The sequence below is a fragment of the Limulus polyphemus genome, unplaced genomic scaffold (genome assembly GCF_000517525.1).
Source record: "Limulus polyphemus unplaced genomic scaffold, Limulus_polyphemus-2.1.2 Scaffold190, whole genome shotgun sequence".
Lineage (NCBI taxonomy): Eukaryota > Metazoa > Arthropoda > Merostomata > Xiphosura > Limulidae > Limulus > Limulus polyphemus.
The window spans coordinates 518,230-529,615 of record NW_013665800.1 but is presented as its reverse complement, the minus strand read 5'-3'; the positions used below and the strand labels follow the sequence as shown (position 1 = coordinate 529,615).

The window sequence follows — 11,386 nt, the reverse complement described above, 5'->3', positions numbered from 1 at the left end:
TCAAAATGATACAGGTATCAGTTTGCTTTCCTATGATAATACGAGTGTTTATTTCTAAAATTTAGTAGGTATATTAGATCTTAAGACATGACCATATTGTAGAACAAAAAAATCATCCCCAACATCTTAGTCGAATGATCAGGGTGTATATTTTTTCTTATAATTTTAGAGACGTGTACTTTTGTGGGTTACGTAACTGCATAATCACAGTGAAGATTTCACTCAATCTTGAGGTAAATCTATATATATTAATCAGAAGTCAAAATCATACAGGTATCAGTTTGCTTTCCTATGATAATATGAGTGTTTGTTTCTAAAATTTATTAGGTATATTAGGTATTAAGACATGACCATACTGTAGAACAAGAAAAATTATCCCCAACCTCTTAGTCGAATGATCAAGTTAATACATTACGTTGATTTCATTCTTGCCTAATTTTAAAGGTGATAAGTGTAAAGTTTTATTTGTGCATAAAAGTGAAGATGACCTAAAGCCAATATCAATGGTTATAAAAAAAAAATGATTGTTTCATATTGTCTTTAAAACTTGTCAAGTTACAGAAATTGATTCATAAATGTAGTACATAAAATGTCGTAGTAACTAAAGATCATTGTGTGGACTATGTTTTTCTAGGAGTTATGCCATTTCTTGGTTTTCAGGAAAAGCTAGTCAATAGAAAACTCAGTCCACGTGTTGAACACATTGCCTAAATCCATTTTAAAAGCTCATTATAGACCTATACATAAGTTTGACATAGTAATTTTATGTACCACTTTGTTGTCATATGTGGTCAGGTCACATAATAGTTTGAATAAAGTTATAATTTATCATGATTTGATATTTTTCTGATCATAAATTTTGTCAATAAAGATTGAAAAGCAGCTACATAAAGTGTACATAGTTGTACTTCTGAAAAAAAAAAAAATTCAGTACCATAAAATCCAGAATCCTCTTTCTGAATTTCCTCAACCATTTTTGTTTTAATCTAGAAATGTTATGTAATTATTACTACATTGTATGTCAGTGCCAAATACTTGAGCACATATTTACTTCTTGTTAGATTGACTTTGGTCCCCTACATGTATTTTAGGTTAGTTTGGATTTAAAGATTCAAGGTAACATCTGTGATCTGTTAAGTTTTAAAAAGAGTTAGTTAAATCAAAGTAATTTTCTTTAGTCCTTACCACCAACATGTGTGATGCCTTCTATAAATTCTTTAAAATTAATGATTTATTGTTTCAGCATGTGCACTGTGTTTTCAAATTCTTGTTCAAGAACATAATATTTCAACAATACTTACAATATTTTTTTAGCTGAAAAAATGAGTGAAAATAAATCTTAGAGACAGTGAATATATGCACATAATGGTTCTTAAGATCAGTGATATGAACCTGAAAATCCATCTGTATTTTAATTTTTTTTATAAAAGAAAAGGTTTTTCAGGTAAAGCACATATGGTTGCAAGAATAATTTAACTTTTTATATACACTGAATTAATATTTAACTGAAGAAAATTAACATATCAAGCAATAAATTGTGTGCTTAAATTATCATATTTTTCTGTGTATGAATATTGATGGATTAAGGATTCTTTATCATGTGTTACAAGAATTACTCCTTATCTTATAGTATAAGAATTATCCTTAATCCTTTTTTAATTAGAATTATGTAAACAAGAGGTCTGACATATATATAATTTATGTAATTTTCTTCTTTGCAGAGAACTTGCTCTTTTTGTAATTATAACTTTTGCTCTGCATGCCTTAGTAAAGATCAAAGTGTCAGAAAGCAACCCAAGTGTTTTCGTTGTAGTGTACTATTTGCAGTGCCTCTAGATCGTGCTGCTTTAATGAGATTGCGGGTAAGAGATTTACAATGGTTTCTCAAGCACAAATCCATATCGACCATTGGCTGTAAAGAAAAAAATGAATTAGTGGAGCTTATTTTTCAAGACTCTAATCCACCAGCTTCTTGTGATAGAACTTCAACATATACTAATATTGGTAGTCAAAACCACACCATATTTTCAAATCTAACATCTAGTGGAAGTTCAAGCTCAGCTGAAGTTCATACAACCCCTCAAGATGAGACCTCCGAAGAAACACATACATATGTAAGTACCCTAACCTTATTATTGTCTTTTTTTTGAGTGAGAAATGTATTAAAAATACCATGTACAATTCTTGGAATCTGCATAGCATGAGAATCTTGTGAGTTTATGTTATGTAACTCAAGTTATCTAGCATACTGGACCTTACTCAGGTGATTAAACCTTCAACTGTGTGTGTGACTTAGTTAACTTGACTTTATTCAGGTGATTAAACTTTTAACCATGCATGTAACCTAGTTGACTGGATCTTTCACAGGTCTCCTGCTCAATTTTCAGAGGATATTAGTCACTTCTGCTCTCTCCTTGGTCTCTTGGCTGGTTTGTTGCTGAGATCTTTTGGTGAGAGAGATGCCTTGTTTGAGGATGTTAAATTTCCTTCTTTGGTGCTTAGAGATCTCAGAGAAGCTACTTTTCCCCAACAATCGATTTTTTGCAGATATTCTAGATTCCATGGAATCTCAAGTGGATATGGCCTGTCTCCATTCTTATCTTTTGGCACTGGCCTCCCAGTCTTCTACCAGACAGCTTACTGTACTTCCCATTCAGGTTTCCAGACTTCCCGCAAAAGCTACACATTCTATTGAAACACAGGGGAGATTCCACCCTTATCAGTGGTCATTCTCTGCTTATGTGGAGCGCTGACAACAGCATCAGTGAATACCCTGTAGGGGTTGACTCCAACAATTCATGTCTTCACTCAATGGGCATTCATACTCACCATTATATGGATGACTGACTTCTTCTTGCTCTTTCCCACCACTTTGCAGAGCTTCACACTTGAGCCCTTCTATCTGAAACTGTGAGCTATGTTTCTCATCAAACAAGAGAAGTCTATTCTTACTCCCAAGCAATACCTTGTCCATTTTGGGCTATTTTTCAATTCAAATCTCAGTTAGGCCCAACCTTCTTCTGTATGGCTTCAGGCCCTGGAACAAACCATTCTTCAAATACAGTCATCTCCTTCTCCACCAGCTCGGGCAGTTCTTTCTTTTTGGGGGTTGTGGGCATCCTTGGAATCACTCATTCCTTTGGATCAGGCACACATGCATTCCCTCCAGTGGTCGTTACAGGACTAATGGAACATTTGCACTGATGCACTTGATTGTCCAGTGACCCTATCGGTTTCCAGCCTGCTCGATCTTGGCTAGCGGTTGAACAGGGACAATACGACAGTAAATGTCCCTATCCTGCCCCCATGTCCCGAAATACATATTTTCACAGATGCTTTTCTCCAGGGATGGGGAGTTTGTGTATGGGATATGGAATTTCAGGGTTTATGTCTCGGGCTCTTGGATTGTTGTGAAGAAAGGTGATAATGCTTCACTTGGACAATTCTATGGTGATTTCCTACATTTCCAAGCAAGGGAGCACTCACTCCAGGTCCCTTTCTTTTCAGACATCGGATCTTCTATTTTTGGCCCACAATCATGAGATTGTTCTCCTTGCTTTTCATGTTCCAGGTGTTATGAATTTAGTGGCCAATCAGTAATCTCGTTCCAACAGAGTTCCTCCCACAGAATAGATGCTTCATCCACAAGTTTTTGTTCAATCTGCTTTCTTCTCAGGACACCTCAGATGGATGCTTTCACCACTCACTGGAATGCCCAGCTACTGTCCTTCTGGTCTCCTGTACCTCACACTCTAACTTTGGGCATAGATGCTCTCAGCCAGGATTGGATGAGTCTTTATCTGTATGTGTTCCCTCCAAGTCATCTGTTATCCAATGTTCTTGCACTGATTTGCTCCTCGTTCTGGTGGCATCTTAATTAATGAGGTCTATTGGGCATTATTTGTTGCTTGTTTATCAAAGGAAATGGTTTACTTATCGTAATTGGTCTCTCAGACAGGGCTTTAATCCTTCTCGTACCACTATTCAGAATGTTTCTCAGTTTCTGGCATGGTTATTGGACAATGCTATTTTTTGTTTTACTGGAAGACTTAAATTTTTTGAGGCTCCAGGTTTGTCTTTGCTTCTAAAATTTTTTTTTGTTATCCGTCCTTGCTGTCTTTTCCAGATTCCTAATTGGGATATCTTGGTAGTTTTCCATTCCTTATTTCATCCACCCTTTGAACCTTTGGCATCATGTTCCCTATATCACCTTTAAATTAAGGCTTATTATCTTCTATTGTTAGGTAGCAGACATCGATGTTCAAATGTGTTTGCCATTTATGTTCACAAGACTTTTTACCATTCCACTTATGTTCTGTTGTATCCTAATCAGACTATTCTTCCCAAAACTTCAGCAGCTAGAGGAGGGGATAAGACTTTCTCTCTTATTCATTTTCCCTCCATTTCCCATGTTTACGAACACTTGGATCCAGATTGTCTTTTATGCATGGCTAGGGCTTTTTGATGCTATGTTGCATGCACTGAAGAGGTTTCGGGATTCACGTCACCATTTTTTTATCCATTTAAATGCTAAAATGTCACGTGACTTATCCCCTGTTACTTTGATAGTTTGGGTTTGTCAATTGATGCATATTGCTTACTCTGGGCTTTCATTGGAGGAATGGAGACTTTTTCTAATCTCATCTCATCAAGTTTGCCATATCTTGATGTCCCTGGCAGCTCGGTTGTGTCGACTGCTGGAGGAGATTGTACAGGCTGGTCATGTGGACCATGTCTAATACTTTTATATCTCATTACTTACATGATTTGGTGGTTGCCTCCTCAAAAGGCTTTGGCTGATCCCCATGACTATTCTGCATGCCTTGACTCATTTGTAAAATAGGTGAGTGACTTCATTTCTTTTATGTTTATTTATATTCTTTTTCAGGGACCCTCTTGTCATTTTCATTGGTGTTGCTTACCTTCTCTTCATAATTCCAGTGGATCAGCGTGCAACTTTCAGATTGGGTTTCAATAATACCACATTACTAAACAAGATGAAAAATAATGTAGTCCTCATGCCCTAGCCACTACTCCGTGGATCTCATTTTGGGTCCACAGCCCTATAATTTCAATGACAAGATGTGGGACCTCACAGGCCTGGTTCAGGCATGGAAGAATTCATGTTCTTCTAAAGATTTAGGATTTTGCATCTACGGCCAGTCAGCCTTTACCACTCAAGGTTTGGATTTAATGTGGTGCGTGCAAAGAGCATACCTGTTCCAGAAGTAGTGAAGACCCCACTGGTGTGTTATTGCTATATTTCATTTTTGCACACCTCTTTTTTTTTTTATGCAGATGCTTTCTGTATGGACCTTGCTCTCACTGGTCCCTCCACCTTTTCAATGTGGGATTCTAGCTACAGTGTGAGAGGAGGTGTGTTTCGGAAGTAAACATTTTCCTATACTATAAATGTATTTCCCATAATACTTGCATCCACTCACACTCTCCTGCCCTTTCTCCCCATAAAATGGCCAATTTTGAGTCTGTTAATTTGAACCATCTTAAAGTGAATAGGAAGTAATAATGGGGAGCTTATATACGGATCTGGTATAAGGGGTGCATTGATATAGGTGGAGAGAATCACAAGATTTAAATCACTATTGCCAATATAGTGGGGTATGAAGGCTGGAGCAAGCGAGGTAAGATTCATACCAATGCTTAGATGGACAGAGGAGAGCAACTTTCATCTGGATAAAGCTACAGTGTGAGCGGAGGCAAGTATTACCGGAAATAAATTTTCGGTATAGGAAAATATTAATGTTCCTGTCTCAGTTAGACATCAGTAGTACTTCTTTACTTGTATACATTGTAACAGTTTAAAATAACATGGCACTACAACCAGGGTTCAACAAAAAACAATTTATTAAACTGTAACAACACTTGGAGTATAATTTAGCACTTACCAAAAATACAGTTAATAAGCAAATGCCTGGCTAGGACTTGATACTAATGTTAATAAATACTAATGTTTAGCTTTAGACCTAAAATTCTATGGTAAGCCAACATCAGAGAAACTTTTTTTTTAATTATTATGAACTTAAGGAGAAACTTTTAGAGGAAAAGAAAATTACTTACAACTTGTAAAAATAAAATATTAGAAAAGCTAACTTTTTAAAAAAAAAAGAAAATAACCCTGAGTAGTTGATGGGATCAGAATGATTTATTATATCATTGATTGACAGATAACTTATTTTAGGATATTGTAATAGTTAGTCGTAAGCAGGTCTGATGATTTTCATTTCCAATTTGTACTGTATGAAACTACTTTGTCAAAACTAACAATCAAAGCAAATATTTTGAAACAAGAAAGTGAAAATAAAATATATGCAGATGTGTATATTTTAAAAAGTTCATTTAGAACACTGGATAGAAAGAACATTCATTGTTGAAAAAATAATCAAACTTGGGAGACATGTACAGTTTGATTTTTTTAGCTTCTTTCTGTTGTTTTAAAATATTCTTAGCTTGTTTTTTGAAGAGAATTCTGTCTTTATTAAATCTGACTTAGGCTGAATTAAATCCTAACTATTAAGCAGTTACTAATACTGGACAGAAATATCTTTAGGGCAAATGATGATCATCTTTTGCCCTATTCAAACAACCACCACTTGAATCTAAAACAGCTAGTACCTTCAAGGAATATTCATATATGTGAAGCTTTCCACTGGAATGAAAAACAAAGAGGATCTGATTTTCAGTTACTAATCTGCAAGCCACCATGATATATAACATAGTTAGTCTAAGGTTTGTTTATTAAGGTAAAAGCAAAACTAACAAAACACTAGTTTTAATTTCAGTGCAGTTTCAAACTATATTGACTGGTCTTCTGGAATTTATGATGTGCTTTGATAAATTTAATTTCATGGGTACAGTATTAAATTTCAGGTACTGTCTTGTTAATACTATGGTTACTAAATCATACGTTTTAAACACTCAATTCATTTTTGAAAACAAAACCTTTTACCTTACAAAAAGCAGTCAATTTATTGAGCTTCTTGTTTTCTTATTTAATAATTTTTGCTCTTTTTATCATTCTTGAGTGTTTTTAGCATCGTGTATTAAATATATTGGAATTTTTGTGTTTCTTTGATTTTAGCAGTCTGTTGTGAGGGAGCAACCTCAACTAAGCCATACTTCTGCTTCAGGTGTCAGTAATGATTCAGAAGAAGTTAATGAAGAGGAACAAGTTAACTTAGAACACTCACAGGGTGATAAGGTTAGGAACTGGTTGGTTATTCTTATTATCACACTAGCATTATCATAAAAAAATCTACATCTAAATGTACATATGTTTTAATCATATAAATAATTAGTCTTACACTGTTGTGTTCAAATACTTTTTAACTAAAGTCATACTGTGATGAAAAATAACTTTTTTTGTTCACTATATTACTTTAATAAAAACTTATTTTCCTGAGCTACTTATATAAAAACCAAATGGGGCATTGTAGTATTTTTTTGTCATGTAGTGAGCCTTGTAACTTGAGGCAAACAGATTACATATAGGATCACTTAAGATTAAAACTTCTCATTAAAAGCAAGTACAAGACATTTTTCTAAAAATATATATCAAATACAGTATGTGATCAGTGGTATAAATTCCTAATTTACAAAAAAAAATTTTTTCTTTTTTTTTGTATGTTTGTATGTGTGTTTGTAAGACTGTGAAACAGGTTTTGATACATAAACACTGAATTAAATATTTCAGAAGGAAAAAACAGAATTTGATCAGGGACTGTACATAGCAGTAGATGACATTCACACTCCTAATCAAATTGACAATCTCAGTGCAAGACAGCTGAAGCTTATTCTTACTAGGAATTTTATAGGTTATCATGGAATTTATGAGAAAAAAGACTTACAAGCAAAAGTACATTGGTTGTGGGCACAAAAACAGAAAGTTAAAGGTAAGAATTTACACATTGTTGCCCACTTTCTGTCACTTCTATTTGCATGTATGTGTTGTGTGTTTACTTAGGATCAGTTAGTTGTTCTTGTTGCCTGCAAAGTTTGAGAAGATAAACTACATTCAAAAAGATTATTTCTGCATATTTCTTTAACTGCTTAAAGCACCTAATAAAGAAAAAATAAGCAAATGAAAAATATAAAATACAGTATTATGATTAGCTTTGATGTATATTTGTGTGTATTTATTAATTTTCATCTGTTGGTTTTTTATGCAGACCCTGACAGAACATATATCAGTCATATTTACATTCTGAAAATTGAACTAATCAGAGGCATCTTATAAAAAACATCATGGAATTATATAATTTTGTGAATATTTATCAACTTTGAGGGCATATTTTCATGTTAATATTCATTGATGATATTTATAACTCAGCAGCAAGAATAAAATTAATTTTAAAGTTGACAAATTAAGATTATAAACATAAAAATAAAAATACTTTTATGTCAAAAAATTTAATTAAAAAATACTATTGAAATTACTGTTCAAAACTATAAATTTCTGAAATCTGATTTTGCTTAGATTAAAACACATTAGAAAAAGATTAGTTAATGGTAATTTTTCACTTAAACTAATTCAGTTGTATGTTAGTCCAAAAACTATATATTTTAATAAATTAAACGTAGGTGTCTTTAGGCATAAAGTTAGCCTATTAGGCTTAACACAAGAAGCAAACTTTTCTAACATCTTTTTGATGTATTTATTTATTCATTACAATTTACTTACTTTAGAATTTGCTTACTCCGAGACATCGATAATCTTATATTTTCCTGTATTTCAGGAGTAGTGTAACAAGAAATGCAATACATATAACTTATTCTTTAACAAAATTATACATGAGAACTTAGTGTTTTCAGAAAGGCATCATCAATTAACAAAAGTTTAATTTGCTTTCTTCATTTGTTGCTTTTGTAACAGTACTTTAATGCATTTGTATTTCTTTCAGGAAATGGCAATCCTGCAACTTTTACACATAATATTTTGGGACAACATGGAATTTATTGGTCCATCTTGGCTGTTCTATCCTCTAAACTAAACTAAAACTATCAATAAAAAAAATTAAACTCAATTAAATTTACTGCTTCCACATCTGAAAGCAACCTATTCCAAAGGCCAACCACCCCATTAGAAAAATAAAACTGTCTTAGCTGAAGATGTCTCCTACCCTGCCAACATTTATATTTGTGTCCCCTAGTTATACTATTCTCACAGTACAGCTTATGTTGTTAATTTTTATAGCATCTTGTAAAGTGTTATTGATAGATCTTAGACATGTGGCAATATAAATGGCAGTTGATCAGTATGTACAAATCAAATTTTGTCAAACGTTTTTGTATTTTTTATGTTAAGTTAGAGTCATGCATCAATGAAATGCTAAAATATAATCACAGCTCTGTTTTGTAAATGTTAAAAGCTAGGTGATTTGTTTTGTTGACTTTCTCGTCACAAAATACAAAGGTTTTTTTTAATTAAAATGTACATTTATTTCATTTTTTTTAACTTCTGTATCTAGTCTGTTCCAATAAATATCCACTTTGGTACAAAAAAACTACACTGCGCCTACATAGCTGCATTGTATGTAATTTCTTGTGGTCAGCATGATTTACATCAGTATCTTTTTTGCAGATTAATAGTACTTACACACTTTTCTATGATTAAAAATTCAGGGGCATGAAAATGCCAGGAGATCAAATGATATTCAATGAACACTGGTTAAATGAAAGGGATAAAAATGGACATCAGTTAAAGGTATGGTTTATTAAGGGTAATGATTTCTACCATGAAATTTGCACCACATGTAAGATACAGATAAAATGTGGTAACAGTGTACTAAAAGAAGTTATATTACATAGGAAACTGTCTATATCCATCCTTTCATCAAATTAGGCAAAGCTATCACTTACAACTTCCAAACAGGATAATTGTGGAGAAATCAGTATTTTCAACTTTGTAGATGTTCTAAGAGCTAAAATGATATGGGTAGCCAAATGTCCAACATCCAAATTAAATTTCAGAGTTAGCGATAAGTTAGGAGATACATCCAAAGCTATGTCTAAAATTCCTTTTTTCAATGTAGATTGAAAATGTCCAATATCTTTTGTCAGATGGTTTAGGACCAACATTTGCTGCTACAGTTGTATCATATTTATCAGCCTCCAATAATTGTTTCCACTGCAGTACAGTGAGACCACTGACACAAGTAAAGGATCAGATGGATTTGTTAATTGAAAATTGGTCTCCCACTCCTAACAGTGTTTGGTGTCATTTTTACAAGACTTGTGCAGATAGAAAGATAATTGCTTTTTTTTATAAACAATGGGAGATTTACTGAACAAAGATTCTGTGCCAGTAAAATGTATTACATCATAAGGAAGCAATAGCTCCAACGTGAACAATACTATTTTTAGAATATAATCTCATGTTCAACAATTTTTTGTAGTGCTTGTCCAATGCTTAAGCCACCTCACTTCTATGTGCATGATAAACATTTCCCCTGGAAGGCTAAAATATAATTGCATACCCTATAATCTTCCCTCCTTCCTGCTGATAGTTTAAATAAAGCAAACAAGTCCAATGCTGACTGTTTGGTCACCCCTCTATACTCGTGTATGCTCTTACTGAAAGCAGTGTACACTATGTGAAGCAAGTATCTATTTAGAGGAGGATGAATAATTCAACAGCATTCAGTTGTCATTATAAGTTTTGCCATGAAAGTCAAACTTCTGCTTTTTTTTGTTTGTCATATCACTATTTCGAAAGTTCCTGAGTGAATGTCGGATGGATGCATCCATAATCTATAGTAGTATGATTAGCTTGAGGAACATTGTAAAAGATGACCTATTCAATGTCACCTCAACAGATTATTTTTTAAGGACTTAAACATTGCCATCAAAAACCACATGATACAAATATTTTTACTTGGAGATGTAAGATAAGCTCTACACTGAAAAAGTACTTGATTGATAGATTGCCATTTGAGAACAAGTTAACTGTTTGTCATCAACTAATGGGTATATCAGATGGAGGACTGACTATCTGTGGGATTGTAAAAGAATTAACCAGTACCAAAGGCAGATATTTATTAAAAAAAGCAAGAAAATGTGAATTTCAAGTATACATTTATAGACATAGGTTGTTGACTACCTTCTCTCTCTGGCCAGTAGTTCATTTCTCCATAAAATCTAAAATTTCTCTTGGATAGTTGAAGTAGTTGCTTGGAAAAAGTGTCATGTTTATCCAATATTTTAGAATTGCTTTGAAAAAATTACTTCATTGTCATTTGTTAACATGATCAGCATTACAATGAATTATTGTATTTGTATGTTATATTGAATATTTTTACATGTTTTACACTTATTTGTTAACTTTCAAATTCCACACACACACACATATATATATATATATATATATTAT

General features: G+C 33.2%; 1 protein-coding gene across 2 annotated transcripts in view; it reads left to right on the top strand.

Moving 5' to 3' along the window:
• Positions 1 to 11,386, top strand: part of LOC106478220 (E3 ubiquitin-protein ligase RNF34-like) — a 30,781-nt gene that overhangs the window by 14,767 nt on the left and 4,628 nt on the right. The window contains exons 3-5 of one of the 2 annotated variants that reach the window (XM_022381773.1): positions 1,722 to 2,114; positions 7,103 to 7,219; positions 7,712 to 7,910. In XM_022381773.1, coding sequence (XP_022237481.1) covers positions 1,722 to 2,114; positions 7,103 to 7,219; positions 7,712 to 7,910 — 709 coding nt within the window. Of the gene's footprint in view, positions 1 to 1,721; positions 2,115 to 7,099; positions 7,220 to 7,711; positions 7,911 to 11,386 lie in introns of both variants that reach the window. The other variant, XM_013938745.2, reaches the window with a different exon arrangement.